Source organism: Propithecus coquereli, unplaced genomic scaffold (genome assembly GCF_000956105.1).
Source record: "Propithecus coquereli isolate 6110/MARCELLA unplaced genomic scaffold, Pcoq_1.0 Scaffold13, whole genome shotgun sequence".
Taxonomy (NCBI): Eukaryota; Metazoa; Chordata; class Mammalia; order Primates; family Indriidae; genus Propithecus; species Propithecus coquereli.
In genome coordinates, this window is record NW_012137191.1 from 14,407,771 (window position 1) to 14,431,085 (window position 23,315).

Sequence of the window (23,315 nt, forward strand, 5' to 3'; positions counted from 1 at the left end):
TTGGAAAAGGGCTTAGAATCTGCACTTACCTCTCTTATTTTACAGATAAGGAACATATATCAAATAAAGCTAATAACGCCCCACACCTACCCTCCCAACAGAGCTCTGCATGAATTGCAAATAAGAGCATCAAGTCCTGAGAGGATGATACAGGCGTTCAGTCTATGATGTCAAGGATAGTTAATAGCCTTCACAGAAGTGTGCTCAAGTATTTGAAGGCAACACTTGGATTTCAGGTTTTATGAATGGTTTGCTCTTTAACACTTCCGACTTTTCAAGGAGCACGTCTCAAGTTAAGTAGAGTTGAAATGACTAACCCCTCCATTCACTGAGGATCAGGCCCTGTTTTAGACACTGGGGAAGGAGAGACATGCTTCTTGCTTTCAAAAAGTTTATATTCCCGTGGCAAGCATGCCAGACAGAGAGGCAACACAAAGGTAAACTGATGATTATGTAAGATAATTCAGCTGATAGAAAGTGCTAAGAGAAAAATAAAACAGGTGAGGAGCTGTGATAGAAATGAACTGGGGTGAAGAGGTCACTTTAGATAAGCTAATCAGGAAAGACTTCTTGCAGGAGGTGACATTTTCCTGAGACCTGAATAATAGGGAGCCAGCCATGCAAAAATTTGGCTGGAGTATTCGAGGCAGCAGAATGATGATGATGATAAATATAAAACAGCAAATATTTATTGCACACTTACTATATGCTGCTTTATTCTAAGACTTTACCAGTACTATTTTATTTAACTCTCTCAACAACAACAAGGGACTATTTTTATACCCATGTTATTGATGAAGAAATTGAGGCACAGAAAAGGTAGGCAATCGCCCAAGGTTCTACAGCTAGTTAAGTGTCCTGATGCAGCAAGTACATGCCATGGGAAGGAACTTGGTATGTTGGAAAAGCAAAAATCAGGCTGGCAGGGACTAGAGCCTTCGATGAGATAAAGGCAGAGAGGCCAGATCCCACAAGGCCTTGCAGGCCGAGCTAAGAATTTTGGATTTTCTTTGGAGGGCAGTGTGCTATCACCAAATGGTTTTAAGCAAACGGTTTTAATGTCCAGCTCAGAGGAGCGACATGACTTGATTTATGCTTTAAAAATATATGTGCTGGCACTAGTGTAGGGATAAGAGTCTGTGTGATAAAGGATGGCTTCGAAGCCTGGGATTTTGAAGTCTGAGATAAACAGGGAAGTGAGGCATCATGGGACAAGTCCAGTAGGGGGATTGACCCCCATTAATCTTAAGCTGTGGGTGGTTTCCAGCATTCTCGACCGATTGCATCTGTTCGAAATTTGGCAAAATGGCCAGGTCACCTCAGGGGAAGCGACTAGCCTCATCCAGGTCTTCAAGGTGGCTCTTGCTGGAAGGTGACATTTCTGTACACAACAGAGTGCTGAGAGCATCAGGTCAACATGGACTCTAATCCCAGCCTGACGGTTTGCCCTCTGAATGATGTTAGATGAGTGCCAGAGCCCTTCTGAACCTCAGTTTCTTCTTCTATAAAACCAGACAATTATCACCTGCCTCTCAAACTTGTTGTGAGTATTAAATAAAACCAAGTCTGTGTCTTGCCCATAGCAAGATTCTGTGATACTAGTTTACTGCCCTCCCTTCTCCTTTGGTAGGTGTACGGTGGACAATTTAAAGTTTACTTGTTTTCTCTTAATTATGGTAGGCATTTACAGCCATTCCCAAACTCACTATATAGAGCAAGACCAGAGATGTTAAGCCCATCTTCCTCCTTCTCTTTCATGTATCTGTGTAATACTGTCTACTCCTGAGACTCTGCTAGGGACAGATGATGAGACCATAGAATCCAATAACAGTTGCTGTCATTAAAGAATTTGAGTTTTCTGAGGTCAGTTAGATGGTGCCTGTGCAAAGTGGAAGAGACACCAGAGACCAGCCACAGAGAAAGATCTTGAGCCTCACAACCAGCAGTGAAACTTACTAGCCCCCTCTTCATACTTCAGGCGACTTCCCTGCCTATGCTCTTATTTTAAAAACAAATTCAAACAGCTCTCCCTTGCCCCCCTCCCCATTTCCCTGACACACATTTTTACCCACCGTAGACAATCGGGAAGTCTATTTCCCGGAGCGTGGACTCTGGGCTCCATCTTGCACTCGACTTTGCAAGCTTTCAGCTTCCCCGTAGACTGACTGCCAATTTCCCACCTCGCCGTCTCCCTTGATTTTCCGTGTCTTGTTAAACAACAATTTCTTTCTCTTTCTCCAGTTCCCAAGACTGGGAAATTACTTTCTTTAATCCAGGCCCTATTTGTGCATTTAAGGCCAAGCATTTTAGCAGCATCTGTGGTTCTGAAATTGTTTTCAGTTAGGATTGCTCTGCTAAAAGACTGTTTTTTGTTTGTTTGGTTTTTTGGTTATATATACATATACATACATGTGTATATATATAAATGTTCTGATAGCCATTTTCTCTGACCTGACTTTAGAAATCACAGTTTTCTAGACACTGAAATGTCTGTATGTTATGGTTAGTTCACTTCTTTAAGAGTTAACTGCTTTAATTTCCTTATCATGGAGTCATATGTACTATGTTTCTATCTCCAAATGCAATTAAAAGTACCCTTCGGGTGTTCCAAGTTTTAATCATTCTCTGTGTGGAGCATTCCCATGGCTCCAAAGGGCTTTCTCTGCCTCGTCTCAGATGGGGCCTTTCTCTGAGAAGCGGAGGAAGAGAAGGAGGGGAGCAGTCAGAATGAAATCTGACAGCTTTGTTTCAGAGGCCAAACCCCCCACTTTCTCTAATGCGCTGTCTCTCCCCCAGGAGCCCATGCCAAGGACCCAGTTCTCGTGTCCACGGTGGGGTGGTGTAGTGGGTTTTGAGAAGAAGCCAGACCTGAGCCCAGGAAAGCACTGCTGCTGGGGCAGTCTTGGGACCTTCAGCCTTGGTGGGTTTGTATCTGTGAAATGGGGATACTTATACCTATTTCATCATTTCATTAGGAGCAGACGGAAGTTCCTCAGTAACTCATGGTATTCTGATAATTATTATTCTGGAAGGTCCTTGGAGAAACCAGAGCTGGTCTTTGAGTGAGATTCATGTCACAGTGCTCTACACCACTGCTTGCCACACTGTCTGTGACACATGCTCTTCTAGCCCTAACTAGTGGCCACTTGCCATGCAAGTTTGATAACCCCCGAATTGCTCTAGATCCCGATCGGTGGGATGAGGCCACTGGTCACGCACCTGGGTGTCCTGACGATGTCAATTTGTTATCCTAGTTTTAAAATCCTTATTTTCTGAACTTACCACATCATCACAGATGGGCAAGAAACAGTTTGCAAGCCCGCAGTGACCCATGGACCACACTTTGAACGGCACATTTTATGCTGTAAGTCCTTTGAGGGTTTACAATATGCTGGGCACTGTGTGAGGCACAAGAGATTTGCTGGCGTGGCTTCTGCCTCCCCAGATCTTCAGGGCTTAATGAGCGTTGCTGCTGCTCTGTCCGAATACATGAATGCTGAATGGTCTGCCTGGATCCCAGCCCGTTCTGACCGCCGGTAACTGTGGTTCCTCTCAATCTCCGAGCAGGGATTCCTGCTCCATCCCCAGGCTTGGCTTGGCATTTAGGTGGAAAAGGGGGTTGGATTGTAATCCCTTCTCCTGTCATAAAACCAAGGAAAACATCTTGGCTGGGAGTCAAAGCCTTACAAAAATAAGAAACAAAAACCTCGGCAGGATTCCAAATGCTGACTTGAGCCACACTCATGCTCCCGGAGGCCACTGCATGTCATTCTGATCGAGGTCATTTTCCAAAGCTAATTGCCCAATTCTTCCAGGCGTTGGGCTGTGCTGCTGTTGCTGTCGGTGGAGGCAACATGCAGGGACCAATGTTCTTTAAAGTATAACAATAACAACAACAAAAATCTTCATTCACTTGAGAATTAAAGGGTATGGGATCAAAAAACATCACTGTGAAACTTAAATGCCTTCACACCCAGTTGATGATACTGCTTATTTAAAGAGTTAGACTTATCCAACAATAATAACAACAAAAGCCTATAAATCATATCGATAATACTCAATGATGACGATTATACGTCTGTGATAACACCTGTACCGGGGAGGAGTGCCAAATACACGGCCTGTGTACCAGCTGCCTCTGGCTACCCTCCTCTGCAGACATCACTAATCAATCACTTCTCCTCTTCTTTTCGAGCTTTCAAATGGCTTCAGAATCTCAGCATAGAATTCAAGACCATGACCAATGTATGGACTTGGCTTCCTAGAGTAGTAATTTAGGGCTTAAAAAGTACTCATTATCATTTTGACCCTCACCTGTGATGTAGTTGTTATGACTCAGAATGGACATATTCACGCATGAGAAAACTGGGACTCCGAGAAATTAAGGCACTTGATCAATATCGTATAAAAAATAAGTGGCACCAGTTAAAATTGAGCCCTGATCTGCTGTCCTCAGATAGTACAGGAGGGAAGTGGTATTAATTATGCTCCTTCTGTGTGCCAGCCTCTTGCAAACTGTATTTCACGTAATACTCATGTCATCCTTATGAGACATATTATTCTTCCCAAGTTTCAGATTAGGAAAGTAGAGTTCAGGAAACTTAAGAAACTTGCTCACTGCCATATAGGGCATAGGGGAAAGAGTTAGGATTTCAACCTACATGTCTCAGAATCCAAAACACATTTATTTTTTATCCCACGTGGCCTCTGAAGTCCAGCTTTCTACTTGCAAGAAACATTGTTAAGAGCAGGAGATGGCAAAGGTGTTTAGAGGAATGGTATTTATGACAGCGGCAACTGGAACACAACTTCCTTGCTTAACATTAGAGAAATGATTAAATAAACATGTCATAGCACCACACTGGGATATTCGTAGCTATTATAAATGGCCAACGACAACTGTAGACATATGCGAGTGTTCACCAAATAACATTAGGAAATCGTATGTAACCTAGTTGCATTTATGCAGAATGGATAACGAATAAGAGAAATTACAAAGAAAATAATTTTTGACTGACACACAAGGCAATAAGATGTTTTAAAGTTGTATAAAACATATTGCTTAATATAAAAAAGTATATGTATCCTGAAGCACCAAGAAAATCCAGCCAAAGGAAACAGACAAAAATAATTACCCATTAAAAAAAATTAGTCCTCAATACTTGAAAGAATGCATTTCCAAAATAATGAAAAGGGAACAATGGCATTTGGAGTAAGAATTAAATACTGATTCAGAGCAAGTAAAAGAAGTATTATTAGAATAAAAATTTGACATTGGGAACTCTGAGTGTTTAAGTGGGAATTTGCGCAGTAGAGACATCTGTGTGCCCTGTGCCAAGTTTCATTTTATTTTCTCAATGCATTCAACTCTTTTGCTCCTTAGATTTCATGCTGAAGTTCTAGGCAGTGACTTTGCAAATAAATTATACTTTTCTTTTCTCCTAGATGGTAGGACAAGCAAATTCATCTGAGCATAATTTGAGTGGCTTTTTTTTTAAATATCATTCAAAATCTTGTCTTCCATTTACCAAACCACACGTACACCAGCCAACCACTCAAGAGACATCTACTGGGTGCTTACGTGTGTTCATGCTGTTCAGAGCCTAGTGCAGGAGACACATGAGCAGAGTGACAATTCTCATATGGGACCTGCCAAGAGCTAAGCAGGTGGCCATGTGCACAAGAACTCCTGGCACACTGGGGAGGGGCTCCTGCCCCTTCCCTTTTGTGCTTAACACAGTAGATGCCACAAAAATATCTCTTGCTAGTTAATTGATGTAAAATTTAAAAACAAAACAGACTACCCCAAATCCTCAAGGAGGCAGCCAACCATATAAACCAATGTTGTCCCTACAAGGAATGCCCACTCTGTTGGGATGGGAGAAAAATGAACATGAAAATGACACGTTTTGCTCAATGTCATCCTGGAAGTTTGTGGGGGTTTCCTTCAAATGCTTAAGGACATGATTTCTGCATTGCCCACCCCCCTTACTTTTATGGAATTGGAGACAAAATAGACATAATTTATTTCTTTTTAAATTTTTAAACCTTATTCTTTAAAGCTATTTAAAGAACACATAGTTATTGCATAAATACTCATGTACATACAAGAATTTCAGTAAAGAAATTTGAAATGAAGGCAATTTCAAACTCTGAGTTAGAAAGGGGTTTCACTTTGATGAAATGGAAGGCAAGAACTAAGGAAGAAGGATTGACCCTGATATGTATTGACAACTCTACTCTAACCAGGAGAGGACCAGAAACCTTTACAAAATCTCACGTTGGCAAATGAGTAATAGAAGTTCTACATGCAATTATTTCACCAGAACCCAAGAAGAGGGGTGTTATAGCCCATTTCACAGATGGGAAAATTGAGGCTCAGAGAAGTCAAGTAACTTGCCCAAGGTCACACACCTGGTAAGTGAATATTCTCAGATCCGTACTGTCTAAGCCCTGCTATCCCCCAAGCCCAAGCCACAGTGGGAGGCTGTTTCCCTCACCATGTTGTGCTATTGCTGGGGAAAAATCTTCTATAGAATTATGCCATTCAGCTAGGCTGTATGGTTTTGGCCCCAAACACCTACCTGTGTCAGTACCTGCAACAAACTTGAAACTTAACATTTCTACTATGTGAAACTTTCTAGAGTTTCCCAAACACACTACTTTCTCCATCCTTCTCTGACCCTGCTCAGGGTGGATCCTCTGTCTAGACTTCCCTTTGCCTTGTCTGCCTGACAACCACCTACCCGTTTTTCAGAATCAATCCAAGGGCCATCTCCTTTCCACACCCACCTTCCAACAACCTCTCTCTCCTTTCCACCTGGTGTCAGACCTTGGGTTCAAATCCCTACTCTGCCACTAACCAGCTCAATGACCTTGGGAAGTTACTTCTCTGTGTCTCGGTTTCCTCACTTGCAAAATAGGACTAAGAAATAGTCCCTACCACCTAAGGTTGCTGTGAATATTAAAAGAGAGAGAGAGAGAGAGAGAGAGAGAGAGAGAGAGAGAGAGAGACTTCCTGCAAACCAAAGCACATAGCAGTGGGCCTGGCACATAGGAAGTGCTCCATAAACGTCAGCTAGTGTTATGATTATCACTGTACCTGGGACTGAGTTTTCTCCCAGAACGTATTTTTTTTCCTCATATACTAGGCAGTGATCTTTTTGAGGGCAGAGACCTGGCACAAAGAAAGTGTCTAAGAAACGCTTGTGAAATGCACAATAAATAAATGGGCAAAGAAGATCTGGTGGGAACTGGCAGTCTGCACCGCCAGGTCTCACTGACTTGGATGCCCGACACCTACCAGACTGCACTCTGCCTTCCATGCTCCTGGCTGCGTTCCTGCCTCACTCCCCTACTCTGGGGCTCTAGTGCCATTACCAGAATGTGCTATTTCTTGGGTAGTGTCATCACTCCACGACATGAAACAATTGTCCTCCCCAGGAGATCGAGGACACTCAGTAAACCCACCTCCCAGTGTCCAGGAGTGCCCAAGAGCCTCGAGGTGGTGACTTCCCCATTCTGCAGGCTCCTCTCAGCCCTGGCCTGGATAACTTCTGCAGGGGACACTCAAGCTAGCAAGCCTCAGCCTCCTGAAGGTCACCAAGGCCACCTCCAGAGGAAGTGAGACCACACCGCAACAGAGCACTATCCCTGCAGGCTCGGGGACTTCCAGCCGCAGCTCTGCTGGGACCACAGAGTCAGCAATCATGGCACCTCTTAGCACAGGGCACCTCCAATCTTGCCATGCTGGGAGGCAACAGGAAGAACGGCAGGGCAGGCGATATGACAACGCAAAGCCAGTGGCAACAGCTGTTCTTGTTGTCCCTTCGAAAGCATCAGGTCACCAGAGCTAGCCAGCGTCTGGTCCAGCTCCATCATCCACACACATAAGCTCCATCATCCACACTCACAAGCTCCATCATCCACACTCACAAGCTCCATCATCCGTACTCCCGACTTCCACAGCCCGCCCACTGAGGCGCTTCACCGGCTCCTGCCCTCGGTCAGCTCTGCACATTCCCGACTGCAGATCTCCCTGAGAATGATTCAGAATTTCATGGGAATAAATGAACTTGTTTTGACAAAACTTGATGACTGTAATTACTTACTTTCTGCACTGCTTAATTTTGTTACATGTCAGACACTGCATGTTGAAATTTCAATGTCTGGAGCATTTGAAATCTCTATCCCTTCTTTCCAAAGCAGGACGCATCAATTTTTAAAATTCTTCTACTGATCTAGGAGGCCTTGGATTAATATTTGTCAACACACCTGTCTGACCTCTTTTTCTGATACTGGGGGCTGTATTGAAACTCCTTATTAACTTTATTTGAACAATATTTCAGGTGACCTTCGGAGGCTTGAGGCAAAGACCAGCTTCCTTGGATCCTTCATTCCGATCGTCAGGCAATTTTATAAATGAATGCATTTGGTGACTGCCCAGCTGTCTTTAAAAAATATTAGATGATAAGACTATGAGGGGAATCTTAAATCCCAGTTCTAAAATGAAGAAATAACCTTTGTCTGTCATTCTCAGTGACCACTAACCAGGCCAGGTGTCACCACCGAAGCCCAGGTGCACTGGTTTGGGTCAGTGAGCGAGTTTGAGATTCTGCTTAGCCGTGAGGCATCAGGGGCCCACAGCCATCCCTAGGATTGGTTGCTGGGAAATGTGGCTTCTATCCTGACCTCCTTCCTGAGACTCAAGGATTATTCCCTGAGCTACCACGGGCTTCATGGGTCCCTCTATTTCAGCCCACTTCACTGGGATTATGGCACCAGACCCTGCCCACCAGTGATTGCCACCTGAGGCTGGAGACCACATCTCCATGACAAAGCCCAAGCACCTGGAAAACTGCCAGGAATGGGGAGTGGGCCCAATAGAAGCATTCTGAATCCATGGACAGATGAATAAGTGAATGAGTGAGTGAAGAAAGGAAGGCATGAAGGCAGGAAGGAAAATAGCTGCTGAACCAGGATGCCCGAGTCTAGAAAGCAAAGTAGTGCAAGGCAGACCCTGAGAAAGCAGAGAGCCGGTGCCATGTTGCTCTCAGGGCTCCACACATCGAACGATGATGGGCATGTTGTAGGTGCTGAATACATTATGACCATGGACACTAATGAGACACTTTCTGTTCCCAAGCCCTGTGCTAAGCCCTTTACATGGATGGTCTGACCTAGGCTTTGCACTAATCCTGCAAGGAGCTGGTATTATTTTTGACAAAGTGAATGAAGGACCAGTGATAGATGCTGACTCCCCAGGGAAGGCAGGAAAGACATAACCCAATTCCTACCAGTGTCATCAGTCTGACACTCTCACTAGAAAGGCAGCAGAGCTTTGCAGTGAAGCACATGGATTCTGGAGCCAGGCTGCCTGGGTTCAAGGCCCAGTCCTGCCACTTGAGTAAATCTGGGCAACTTACTTCACTTACTTAAGCTCTCTGTGCCTTGCTTTGCTATGCGGATGGTGATGGGGTGCAGGGGCTATTGTGAGACCAGTTAAGTCACAAGATAGATGACACAGGACCTGACATGCAGCAAGCACTATGTTTAAGTGGCCTTGAAATGCTGCTCTCTACTGCCCACACCCATGAATGGTTTTCTTGGTGTCATTGTCAGGAGAGGGGTGACGCCCTTCTTCTCTCTTCACAGGACTGATCTCAGTCTTCGTGGGCTGCAGGATGTGGGGACCCAGTGGCCTTGACCACAGGGTGAAAGTCAGCCATTTTGGGATGGCAATAAAAGCAGTGGGGAGGAGAAGGAAGGAAATTTAGTATTTATTAATCTGTATTAAATGCAGCTAAAAGATGTAACTAAGAATCTGCGCATGATCTCCTCAGTGTTAGAGCAAGCCTAGGAAAGACTCTAACGTCTCAACTTCCTGTGTGGGGTCAGCAGAGGACACATAGTGTGGAACTTCCTTACTTGCTGGAGGGAGAGCATCTTTCCTGTTTTTAACTAAAATTCTCCTGATCCTCAACAAGAAGAAATGCCTAGCAGTGTGGAGCACCCTTCTGGATTCCTGTGGATAGAGCAACTTCCCAGGCCTCACTACCCACCCCACTTGCCAGCTGCCCCACAGAGGGCCAGCTCTGAATGCAGAGCCCAGAGGTTGGGAGGACATTGCCCCAGCTACCCTGGCTGGGCATCCACCTGTCAACCCACACTCCTGGGCAGAGACCTGTGGGCTGTTTAGTGGTTCAGGGACACCAAAATAGTAATGGATGGGAAGTGCAGCTGATTCCAGCTCTTGGCAGGTCTAGATTTGGCTCTGGGTCACCTAGGCTGTGGATAGAAAGAATCTTTTCTCTCTACCCAGAACAAGGATTCTCTCATCTCCTTGTTTAACCCTTCCAGAGGTTCCTCATCACCAGCAACTCCTCTGGCTCCATAGCCTGATCAGCCAGTTGCTCCAAGACCTGGCTCCCAACTAACTCTCTTTTGCCCCTTCTGGCCTCTCACTTCATGTCCCAGCATCATCCAACTATTTGCAATTCCATCCTTTAATCCAGTGGTCCCCAACCTTTTTGGCACCAGGGACTGGTTTCATGGAAGACAATTTTTCCACAGAACAGTGGTTGAGGTGTGTGGGGTGTGTGGAGGTGGAGCTCAGGTGGCGACATGAGTAATGGGGAGTGGCTGTAAATACAGATGAAGCTTCACTCACTTGCCCGCAGGTCACCTTCTTCTGTGCACCCTCCCCCGACACCCCCCAGTTTCCTAAGTTTCATGGAAGACAAGTTTTCTATGGACAAGGAGGTGTGGGGGATGGCAGAGCTCTACAGCCCTGCGCCCTAACAGGCCGCGGACTGGTGCCGGTCCACAGCCCAGTGCTTGGTGACTGCAGCTCCAATCCATGCTCCTTCTTTTCCCTCTGATGGAAACCTCCTTCCTGCCCCCTGCATCTGGTTTAATTTTATTCATTGTTTCACACTCAATTCTTGCATCATCTTCCCCATGAAGCCGCCTCTGACTGATTCCTCTGAGATAGCTCTGTTTTGTTCTCTCATAATTCCTTCTGGAAACTTCTATTCTGGTATTTACCATTTTGTATATCAATTTTCTCTTTATGGGTCTGCCCTTCATAGGAGTGAATTTCTTGATGGAAGGTAGCGTGACTTTTGTCTTTGCATCTTTAGTGTCTAGCCCAGTGTCTGGCACATTACAGCATGTGAATGACTTGGAAGAATCTGCTCAAATCATTCTTAATTCACAGAAAAGCAAGCCCTACCAAAGCATGTCAGCATTTCAACCAATGCAAAATGGTTGTACATAGAGAATTATGTACAAACAAATTATGAATACAAAACAAAATATACAAACTTAGACTGCACTTAAGGAGAAAGAGTCAATAACATAAACTTTTTGATGGGGAGGTGACCTGCTAAACAATGAAAGAATTCAGCATCTCAGAGGCAAAGAAATGTGAAATGGGGCCACTGCCTTCTCATGGGTTCCTGAGGTGAGGCTTGCTTAATGAATGAAACCATATCCTCCACCTGTAAGTCAACTACTGTAGTTATACCCTAAAAACCAGTGTGATATATATTACCTTTTAGGACAAATATGGGGGCTGTGAATGTCATGTAGGTGAATAATTTTGCCCAAAACATTTAATTTTTTAAAATGAAAACCAAATTTACATCGAAACCAGAAAAAATGTTACATATTACGAAGAGAGTCCCTAAGAAGCCTTAGAAGTATCTGTGTTACAGCATTGGGTTAGATTTCTGATTTCTTCAGGAGACCCTATGGGGTGGCACACTGATTCTCCTAAGGTGCAACAGCCCCTGAGTGGAGTCACAGAGGCAATGAACTCAACAATAGCCCATTAGAACCAGGGACAACCAGAAGTGTTAGAGTAGGAGACTAAGAGACAGGGCTGAGACCAGTTGCAGGGGCTTGAAGACTGGGTGCAGGTGTTTAAACAACCCTTAACCAAAAGGGGCTGATAACCACAGGTAAGAACTGGCTTGGACTGACTTGTCAGTTATCTCTGTCACCTTACATGATCTCCGGATAATTACAATATCATTTGCATTGTGGTTTTAAAATTTGTCCACCCTTGAAATCACCATGACAGTTCCAAGACAACCATATGAAGTAAGAAAATGGAAAGAAACCCAATTCTAGGAATTACTACCCAAATTCTTAGTGAAAGCCACCCCCTTGGCCTCGAATATCCCTTCCCTCGATTAATAAGACTGCAACAGATTTAAAACCACTTCCTCTCAGTGCAGCTGCTCCCTTTCTAGCCGGCCTGCTCTCCTCCCTGAGAGTGTACTTTCACTTTCAATAAAGCTTTTGCTTGCTTGGTTTACATGGTATGGCCTGAAATTCTATCCCATGAGGAATACCAAGAACTTGGAAAAAACTTCACTCAGAGGCCGGTAACAGAAGGAAAAGTGGCACCAAAGCATTTTATGAGAATGGGACATTGCTAGCCTTTGAATAATTAATTCCGAGAGTAACGCAGATGTACAGAGGAAGCTCAACCCTGACAGAGTCTAGGTTTGATGCTTTGTTAAACTCCGTCTTCCACTGAAAACACATACACACACACACACATACACACTGTGCTACAGAACAAATATATTGTGCTATATTACCTGAACTTCATTTTAAATCCTTGGTTCAAGATGTGTATAAACCTCTGAATTACTTTTCAAACTCACCAGGAAATATAATCATTCTATTGGTCTTACCCTGAGGTAGTTGAGGGTGAAGTTTGTTAGCCCCATCCTGGTGATGTTTTTGGACAGCTGATCCAGGACCTGAGGATCTTGTGCCTAAACAGGAAAAAAAAATCATATATTTTATCCATACAAGATGGTCCCAAGAAAATCTTAGATGGTGCTACAGCTGCTAAAAAACTGTAATCTCAACATTGTCAATTTTTCTTGGAGGGAAGGTTGCTGGAGGTAATTTAATTTACATTTTGAAAACGCTTGCATATAATGCTCAAGGATATTTTCAGATCAATTGTGCAAGACTGGGGAAAACCAAACTACCTTAGATGTGTTTTTGGTCCTTGGAAGGAACAGCATTACTTTCTCTGTGAGAGACCCAGGCCAAGAGGCACCAAGACCTGCCAGCAGAGCTCTGGGTCCAGGGCCCTCGTTAGAGAAGGCGGCACTTGTGGACTGAGGAGAGTCCTGCTTCAGGACTGGCCTTTGTTTCCTGCTGTGATAGTGGTGGTGTTTTAACTGCTTGGGGTTCAGGGCTGTATTTGAATACTTTGCCACTGCCATTATATATATGTGTGTGTGTGTGTATTACACACACACACATATGTGTATTACACATACACACACACACATATATGGAGAGAGAGAGAGAGAGAGAGAGAGAATTCTAATTTTCTTTCCCATTAAGGTGAACTAGAAATAGACATCCTCAACAATTTTCATCCTGCAGAACTTTAAGGGTAAGAATTACATTTTCCAAAATATCCATATTTTAAAAAGGGATATAAAGTATCATGGGCCACTCCAAATGTTCTGTTCAGCCAGAAAATAAAAAGACAGTTCTTTCTGGGTCGATGAGTCTTTTGGTGGACACTCTTTCTGCTTGCCTGCCCTTCTTTCTTAAGAAAGAAGCAAATCAGCGTTAAACAGAGGAACACTAAGTAAATATTCCTTTGTCTCCACGTCTACATTGATGAGACTGTCTAGGTTACACTAATGCAAGTTTAATTTATCCTTTTCTGTACTTACTTTTTCTCATAATGATACTGCAAATTGGATTTGTGTATATAAATAATAAACAAAATGTCAGAGAAAACAGAGAGTATCAGTTTCACGTCAATTTCTTGAACGAGATCTTGCGGACATTGAGCCTGTATTTACTAAACTTCTCTCATGTGTGAGGAAGAATTATTTCTATAGAAGTGCGTGAAGTAGTCATGGTCAAGCTCAAGGAGCTTATATTTCAATCAGAAGACCAGGATGATAATCAATTCACCAAGGAATGTTGCCACCGCTGCTGCCCCAGCGAGAGCCAATCGTCAATACCGCAGAGGACCTACGATGTGGCTGCCAGGCATTGTTCTAGGTGCTTTAGAGTCACTAACTGTCAATCCTCAAGCCAATTCTCTGAGGCAAGTTTCTCACTGTTCCTATTTTATAGATGAGGCCCTGGAAGCACAGAGAGGTTACATCATTTGCCCAAGGTCACACAGGAACAAGGATACAACCCTCTGTGGTCACAGTCCGGGGCCCAGGCTCCCAACCGCTGCCTTCTGCTGCCTTTCAGTCTAGTTTGAGAATAATAAGAGTGGATATTCCAGACTTCTTCAAGCAGAGTGGAGAACGTGAACTGGGCTTTGATAATTAAGAAGAATGTGGAACATGGATGGTCAGAAATAAAGGAGGAGAGTCGGGTGCCACAGCAGAAAGCACAAGGTCAAAGGGAAAGGCAGAGACGGGGTTAACCAATGGGATCAGAGGGTTGGGAGCAGATGCCTGGAATCAGACAGCTGAGAGACATTCAGCTTATCAGCCAGGCTTAGGAGTCAGAACCAGCTGGGTCTAAATCTTGATTTTGCCACTTTGGGGCTAGAAAATATTGGGCAATTTATTGAACTTCTCTGAGTCTCAGTTTGTCAGTGACAAACACCTCTCTGAGTAACCGTGAGGATTAAATATCATAATATATACAAAATGTTTAGCTCAAGGCCTGGCATAGTAAACACTCAATAAATGATAGTTACTGTTTTTGATTTTGTTTTTGTTTTTGATTGTTCAGAGCCTTAAAACTCAGGCTTATTAAGTGTGATTTTGTTCCAAAGATTTGTCATGGAAGCTGCTGCATCATACATTACAGAGGAAAGATTTATTTAAGTTAATGTCTTTGACTCCTTCTTAAGGAATTGCACCTGACTGTAGTTCCTATTTATGTTTAAAACATAGCTCTACATTGGCATCAAACCCACCTTTGCACTTAATTAGTGCTCAATAAATTTGATGTGATTTATGGCCAAAGGAAACGGAGAGAACCCCAAATACTCCACTTCGAATCCAGCACCGTGGTTAGGAAGAACCAACTCCTGCTGACGTGGATCTGAAGCCACAGGAGTCCCAAGTCTGATCAGATGGTTCTAATCAAAACTGAAAACTGTTTTTCTTGTTTTATTTCATTCCCCAGTTACACATAACAAGTGTGTCAGTCCAGGCAGAGCGGTACTTGATAATGACTGGATGGAATTTAAGAAAAGTACAAACTGTTTATTGAGGTAACCTCCATTAGGAGTTCAGAATAATAAAGTATCAAAAATAGCCTCAGAATGTACAAAACTTGGAAACAAAGGAGTGGGAAAAGGGCCTGTGGATTAAAATGGTTAAGAATAAAACTCAATATTTAGAGTTAATTACCTAACGCGTGATGATTACTGGAGTTCTTTCACAGAGAGAGGGCTGGGTTTTTTCCCCTCGAGTAAAATGAAAGAGAAAAAAAAGAAAAGAAAGTAAAACAGAAATTAAATTACTTACATGCATGGCTAGAATGCTTCTCGGGACTAACTCTCGGTATTGTCTAATGGTAAAGTGCCATGTTTTTATTCTCATGAGATCGTCAAAGGTGAACTCCAAGATGAGTCTGCCTTCTGTACATACCTAGAAGTGACAAACAATGCACTCATTTGTTAAGCACTTCTTGAAAGCCACATTTTGTAACTCACACATCAGCTACTCAGCATGATCTCCCCTACTGGGCGGTGCTTGCTCTTGGTAAATATGTGACACAGTTTATCTATTTATCTGTGGAATATGGGGACAAGTGTCAGCTCTAGAATCTGTAGGTTCAAAAGACTGCACAGCTGTTGATTAGCCGTGAAGTACTAGTAATTATACTAGTTACTAATGAAACTCTATGAGCCTCTGTTTCTTCATCTGTAATTATGGGGACAAAACCCATCTTATAGAGATGTTGGCACACAGTATGTATCCCTCCAAAATAGTAATCTCTCACTTCCTACTTTTCCTCCACTTCCATCATTCTTCCACCATAGGAGCTTGAATTCTTGTCCTAATCATGGTTATCCTCCTCTATGAGGAAGCAGTCAATGAAATCATGCATGCCTAAGTGTGCAGTACTACAAGTTTACCCAACTAGAGAAATTCCAGAGGGCAATGCTTAACCCAAGGCAGTGGGTATTTGTTACTGACATGTGGATAATGGAGCCACGTTTAAAAAATATATTTCTTGAATCTCATCACATCAACAATGACAAATTCTGCTGGCATAAAAAGCCAGTCTTGGGGAGATGGGGCATTTTATCTTTCTAAGAAAAATATGTATTATTAATGAAATATAATAGAATTTTGGAGGCTTTCTTCCTTGATAGAGTAATCAGTGACAGGGTAGCATTTTTATCTTCTTTTGATATTCATACCATATTTAGCATGTAGTTCCTATTTTGTTTACTGCTCTTTTCACCATTAATGACTTTGAGATGAAAGAAAATGCTAGGCAATCACCAACCACTGAGCCTGTGTCAGCTATGAGATAGGAGGTGGTAGTGGCATATGGGATGGGGTTAAATAGTGACAGCTCCTGAATCAGCCCATCTTTGTCTCAGGGAAGCAATACGACATAGGAGGTGGAGGCTGTGGCGTCAGAGAGTACTGGATTTGAATCCTGACTCTACCTTTTACTCATTCTGGAACTTTGGGAAAATCAAATTTCCTCAATTCCAGTTTTCTCATCTATAAAATGGGGATCATAATATCCAATACATTAAATGAAATTATGTATGTGGATTGTGTGGAATTGTGCCTGGTACCTAGTAGGATGACGGTAAATGATACCTTTGCACATAAAGAAATGCGACCTAAGAGAACACAGAACGCTAGGCCAGTGGGGGTCATGATGTGCCCTCTGAGACCTGGGGGTTCGCTAGAGACATCTCAGGGGCTCTGCTGGGAGGAGCTGGGCCCCCATCTCAACTCTGAGATCCCCACAGGTATTTTCTGGGTTTCACCAGAGCAGCTTTGATTGAATCTGTTTTAATATATTGGGCTTCTGATCAAGCTTTTTTGGAGAAAGATTTCTCAGGCTAAAAACAAACATAAAGCTCTGGAAACTTTAAAAAAATACATTTAAAAATAAATAAATAAGTAAAAATTAACTGAATAGGAGATATGAGTATTTCTAAAACTATAGTCCATGAAGATGGTGAACAGTTTATATCAACCTGTTGTGAAATATGAATAATCACTTTCCTCTTCGGGAATTTGATACAAAACACCACCATTTATTGAGTTGAAATTAGGTCCTCAGCATTGACTTAGGTGCTTTCCTTGCACTCTAATTGAAGGTAATATTTTCTTTTAACAAGCCAAATACCAGTACAGGGGAATTACTAACAAGTGTTGATAGGGCATGACTCCAGAAAGATTCTCTTGATGTCTGCCATCCTTGCCTTATCAAAGATCTCAGAAGCACTGTTAGATAACTATTGATAACCTAGGTAAGGACCTCTATCTCAGATTCAATTAGCAGAATCTGTGGGTAATTCCAGGCATATGAGTGGGCACCTTGCCTCAAAACTCTTTGGTTGAGTGGTCTTCAGAGCCTTGTTTCTGGTGTCTTAGCCATGAGAGTTGAGTGCACTGAAATGCGAAAGACTTCAGTATCCACAAACCACTCCCCTAGAGCATTGTCAGTGTTGGAATTAATTTACCAACGTTTTCAAAAGAGTTGCATGGAGATTAAACCACACAATTCCCCCTGGGGTGTTAGCATGGCAGAAGCCACCGGCAGTGACAGCTTTCACAAAAGGGACGTAGCTGTAGGAGCCATCAACGATGAAATGTCTTGACAAAACAGAACACATATGTGAATGCTATAATACTTTTTTTAAAAAGGGGGGTATTATTGGATATTTAAACAAATATTAGCTCAGTTAAATGTCAGCCTTTTTTTGTTATCCAACTTATTGGTTTTGGATTTATGAACCACAAACCAAGAGCAGGTGGAGGTTCTGTTTTACTTCTCCTAGAACAGAATTTTATAATGGGAAGGCATGCGTGTAGTCCTTCTGATGGAATACTCAATTGGAGCATCTGTAAGGTCAAGTTAAATTGTGTTCTTTGTTCATGGTAACATAACAAGCTAGTTGGAGACCTTTCTTGCAGTCAAACTATCGTGGGCCTACAAAATAGAAAATTGCAACAAGCCTTGAGGGCCTTCTTTTTCAGTCAAAACCAAGGAATCAGCTTTATCCAGGGTATACCATGTATAAGACGGGAATCCTTAGAATTGAATCTGAATTGACTGTATTAGGTGTTTTCTTTAAAGAAAAATAAATGACTTTCTTGAATGAAAGGACAGTGGAGAATTCTGGTCACTGCTGATCTTCCCCAAGTAATTATATCCACAGCTTCATCCCAGGCCCTAGGCAGACCCTACACTCCTGCTCCCATCATGGAAGTTAAAGGAAACTGAAGGCTTTGTGATTTGTTTTATATGCAACAATCAGCAAATGGAATAGAGGCACATACGAAAAAAATATATATATTTCTTGCTTGGAAATGGTAAAAAAATGGGCATAGCCTATAAAGGGGAATTAATGTCTTCTCTCTTCAGAAAAATTCTGTGCATTCCTCTTAATCAATACAATTAATGTAGCTTTTTATCTAAAGTCGGCCTTTTTTTTTTTTTAAAGCTGCCTTTCACTTGGAATCCAAAATCAAAAGGGTCCCCAATTAAGAAAACATTTTCTGTTGTGCTGAATTCATGTTACCGTACTGTGAGCTCTGACATTTTGTTTCTGTGGTAACCAAAATCAGCTGATTAGTTGGCATGGCAACAGAAAAGATGTAATCCCAGCAGACACACTCTAATCAATGCCCCCAGCACAGATGGTCTCCGGAGGATCAACAAGAAAGAGGCTGGCAGGCATTCAGCTGATCACGTGCTAGCTTGAGACTAGGCCAGGAACAAGAGAACTAAAAATGAACATTTCTCAAACTAACTGGTAGCTTTTTAACCCTTTTCTTTCTCTGACTAATTGTAAAGCAATATTGACCATGTAAGTAGCTGTGTAATCCAATGATTCTCATATATGTTTTATGAAATAGAGTGTGCTTTTTAGGTGGGAATGTTTAATTTTCTTAGTTTTTATGCTTGGAACAGCAAGCATGGAATGGTGCTTTTAGATTAACAGTTGTGTAAAGCTCATTGTATTTTACTTAGAGATACTTCTTATGTAAATGCATGCATATATAAATAAGAGCAATCTGATCATTGATGTTATAATTTGGTCAGCGTCAGGAGAAGAGTTGAAATTCTGAAGCATAATGTGGTATACAGGCTAAGGTAAAAATGATGAGTTTTCTTATAGGAAAACTGGTTGGTGCACTTCCATGGTACGTTTTCTACAGTAGTAAATAATTTCATAATAAATAATTGAGAACAGAGAAAATATAAACCTATGTTTATGGAGGTGATAAGGGTATCCAGTAATGGCTGTGACTATTGTTCCAGTTTGTAAAACCTAAAAATAAGCCCAAGAATGTACCCTAGAGAGTGCTTCTCTCAGTATCTGCCAATGTTCCCGTCTTCAAATACAAATATAACTTGGGGGTCTTTGATTCTGAAAACCTTGACGCATGCTCTTCTGATTACCAAGCCTTGTATTCTATTTGATTCAAAAACTGAAAACACAAAAGAAAGGCTTATAATGTGTGTTTTAAAATTCTAATTCTAATTACATATTTATCCATAATCTATAGTGTTCCTGGTATCAGCAAATTGCAAAATGCTCGCTGTACTCCTGGGGACTATTTAATATTTCAGTTGATTAGGACTGCAGCTGATTTTTGATTCACCAGTTGACCAAATTTTCATAAAAGTAACTCAGAACCACTGGGTCAAATGCTATTTGGGGAATGAGAGTTTATTGAAAGTCTAAATTAGAACAATGTAATACTGCCTACGCACAATATGCTAAGTAATGCCATGTACTAATAGCATGTCCCCCTTTAAAAATAAGCATTGGCTTCCGAACACTGTATCTTTGTGACGCTGAAAGGGCTGAAAGGGCACACTGAAGCCCACTGTTTTATAGTAAGTGGTCATAGTATTTTATTACATGAAGATGAGTTATTTTTAATTAATATAAGAACAAAAGAAAAATTGGAAATATTCTTTCGGTAGTATAACAATCACCAAAGATTGAAAAAAAAAGAAAGAAAGAAAAATGAATCCTTTCAAATTTCCTAAAAATAAATGTACATAATTAGCATCTGGACTAAGTCCACATAACTAAGCTCCGTTTCCCAGAAAGTGATATTTTCCATCACAGTATGGAAATCTTCTTTCCAGGAGTTGGCAAATACACTGCCATGGAGTAGAATAAGACAAGTGGTCTAAGTAACTGATGCTTGGGCCAAGGGAGCTGTGTTCAGGAGAATGCTCAGGTCTTCCTGGTGACTCCCCTGGATGCCTGAACAAACCACTCAACCATCCGAGAAGGGAGCATTCCGGGATAGGAAAGAAGCGACACAGGAAACCTTAGTTTCTCGATTTGAATGAAAATAGCGCTCAGCAATTCATCGGAAGAATGGGATTCTTTTTGATCTGAAACAAGTCCTGAATGTCCAGTACTAAACCTTCAGAGCAACTATGTTCATTTATGAGAAACAAAGAAATTGAGTGCATATATAAAAGGGCTACTACAAAATGCATTTTTATTTTCAAGGGTTACAGGATTTGGAAGTAGCTCTTTAATTATGGCAAAGCTCTTTATTTAATTATCATGGATTTTTTTTTTTTCCTTAAAGCATAAGGAGCTGGTATGTTTTTCTTGAATTACCTAAAAGTAACATTAAGCCTAAAGGAAAAAAAAAAAAACAACAATAATGAAGCAGCAGAGAATGGCTTTTCCTGCAGTACTCAGATTTTGTAATACTAGCAATGAATGGCTTGTGTATCTATCTGATCTACAAGATTATGTAAATGTTCTGCATCTCCAGGATGAAGAGACCCGGGCAGATTAAACTATCATTCAGGTGATCATTCCTTCCCATTTAGCAACTCTCTTGCCAGCAGAGACTTCTACATTCTATGTGAAGCTTCTTTGTTTCCGAATGACAACTTTCCTCTCTTCCCAACGTTAAAACAGGAAGAAAGAGAAAAACCCTATCCTTTGTCCCACATTTAAAATGTCTACTGACAAAATCAAGATATCATAGAATCAATGGCATTTGATGATTTGCTTTTGCATTTTATAACCATTTCCTTTGCCTTTGGTTTTATACACCAGCATGGGTGCTGGAAAGATGAAACTGCAGCCAGATCAATCAATAAATAAGAAACATTTTATTCTTTTTTTCTTGCAGCAAAACTGAGTAACAAACATATCTTCAGCTTTCTAAATTGGGCTTTTGCAATTAACCCTGATAATTCAGTTTCTCTTAACTATAAAGGCAGGATTGTCATCTGTGTTTTGAACTTAAAGAGATAGCTGCTATCATTAACATCACAAATTATTTTCACATAAAATGCAATGAACTAGTATTTGTTAAAGTTCAGTTTGCCAGATTCTATGACTAAATATTAATATTTGTCCTTATTAATTTTTCCACCTGCCAAAGGCATAAAGGGATCATCAGTAGGGTTTCAGAAAGGTCTTGGTGAGAGGGAATATGGCATATGTGAATTTTCTGTGTATAACAAGGATCAGTTGCGTAAAATGTATAGAAGGGGAGATTGAATCTCTATCTCTTCTATTTTTTATTTCATAGCCTTCATAGAACCTTGAAAGCTGTCTCAAATGTTGTGGTATCTGACCCTGACACCTGTCTATCCCTCCGTTTTTCTCAAGTCTTTTACAACCCATCTATGGCTCAACCATGTTCCCTTGCAAAGCTACTTGTTTGATGCACCGACCAATCACACAACTTCTTAGAATTTGGGAAAACAACCTTTACATTCTAATTTTCTAATTTCATTGATATTTTTGTGTTCTTCTGTTCCGTACAAATTACAGCTGGATTGTGATTAGTGATTTTTCTCTTTATTTGTTCAAATTTGAATTTAGCTCTAAAATTTTTTTTAGTAACAAAGCACAAATACAGTACTGACCACACAACAATAGGCAAATGTTCTTTCAGCTATAGGAGACTCTTTGTCTAAAAACAAAAATTCCAATCTAGCAGCTGAAACTTAAAAGGCGGCAGAATCTCCCTGCCCCTTACTTTCGAAGTTCTCTCATTTTTGATTTCCATGTGCTCAGAATCACACACACACACACACATCTTAGAACAGTGTTTACCCAAAGCATCGTGACATGTCACAAACAGAAAAGAATTTCTCATGGTGCGAAAGGTGTCTGAGAGATTATCCTTTAATTCACTGCGAGCAGGAAAAGGCAGGTGTGTGGCGGAACCTGTCCCGTACCTTGGTGAACATGGGCTTCCCGTGCTGAGTGACCATCGTGCACTGGTCGCAATCCACTGTGATGGATGAGTTGTGGTATGACTCTTTCGAGTGTTTGAGAATGTAATACAGGTCGGTCACCCCGCCTTCAAACACAGTGCTAAAGTAACGGGGGATGAGAGTCCTGCCGATAGCTGGGAGAGAAACACAGAGAAACAAACAATTAGCAAAAGTATTCCACTGGCCCGACACACCCCACACCATGGCCAAAGCTCCTACAACTGTACACGGCTCATACGAGAAACCACATCAGGAGGGAAATTTCTCTGTATAAACAGCCATGACCCTTCTGGGTTGCAGTTAATAAAATACAATCCCCAACTATTCAGGAAAAATGCATACAGTCATTTCTCCAGATTTTGTGTCTGCTGAAAGTCAATAAAATAAGAGTTTATACCTTAAAAATAATGGGGGAAAATGCATTAACTATTTTTGACCTTGTACATACTTTCCAAGTGAACAAGTTTTCAAAAAATAAGACAGCTCCAACCTACTCGGGCTTTTCAATGTATTGTTTACAGTCAGTTACCCAATCATGTTTTAGTTTATTAATAGTAGTAATCATATACATTTTAATAACATGAAGCTTTGTAAAGTATTTTGGCATTCTCTCGTTAATCTCTCATGAATCTCATTCTCACGATCTTCAGAACAACCTAAAGAGAGACCAGGACAGAGACTCAAAAAGGTTATCATGAGAAAAAAAGTTTATTATGAATGTTTCAAAGTCATATGACTTGTAAGTAGATATTTGGGGTCTCTAACTCAGTATCTGCAAACACCAAAACACTTGCTTTTTACAACACTGTGTCTCAAATTGCTTTAAAGAATGGAAATCTTTAAAAAGTAATCCACATCTCCGTACACAAAGA

At 41.5% G+C, this 23,315-nt stretch overlaps 1 protein-coding gene across 1 annotated transcript in view; it reads right to left on the bottom strand.

The window, feature by feature from the left end:
• The window catches only part of LDB2 (LIM domain binding 2), an 87,156-nt gene extending 64,585 nt beyond the window's left edge, over positions 1-22,571 (bottom strand). Inside the window, exons 1-3 of the mRNA XM_012638486.1 lie at positions 22,405-22,571; positions 15,492-15,614; positions 12,708-12,791 (exon numbers count right to left, since the gene is read on the bottom strand). Coding sequence (XP_012493940.1) covers positions 12,708-12,791; positions 15,492-15,614; positions 22,405-22,440 — 243 coding nt within the window. The 5' untranslated portion in view covers positions 22,441-22,571. The remainder of the gene's footprint in view (positions 1-12,707; positions 12,792-15,491; positions 15,615-22,404) is intronic.
• Positions 22,572-23,315: the final 744 nt, after the last annotated feature.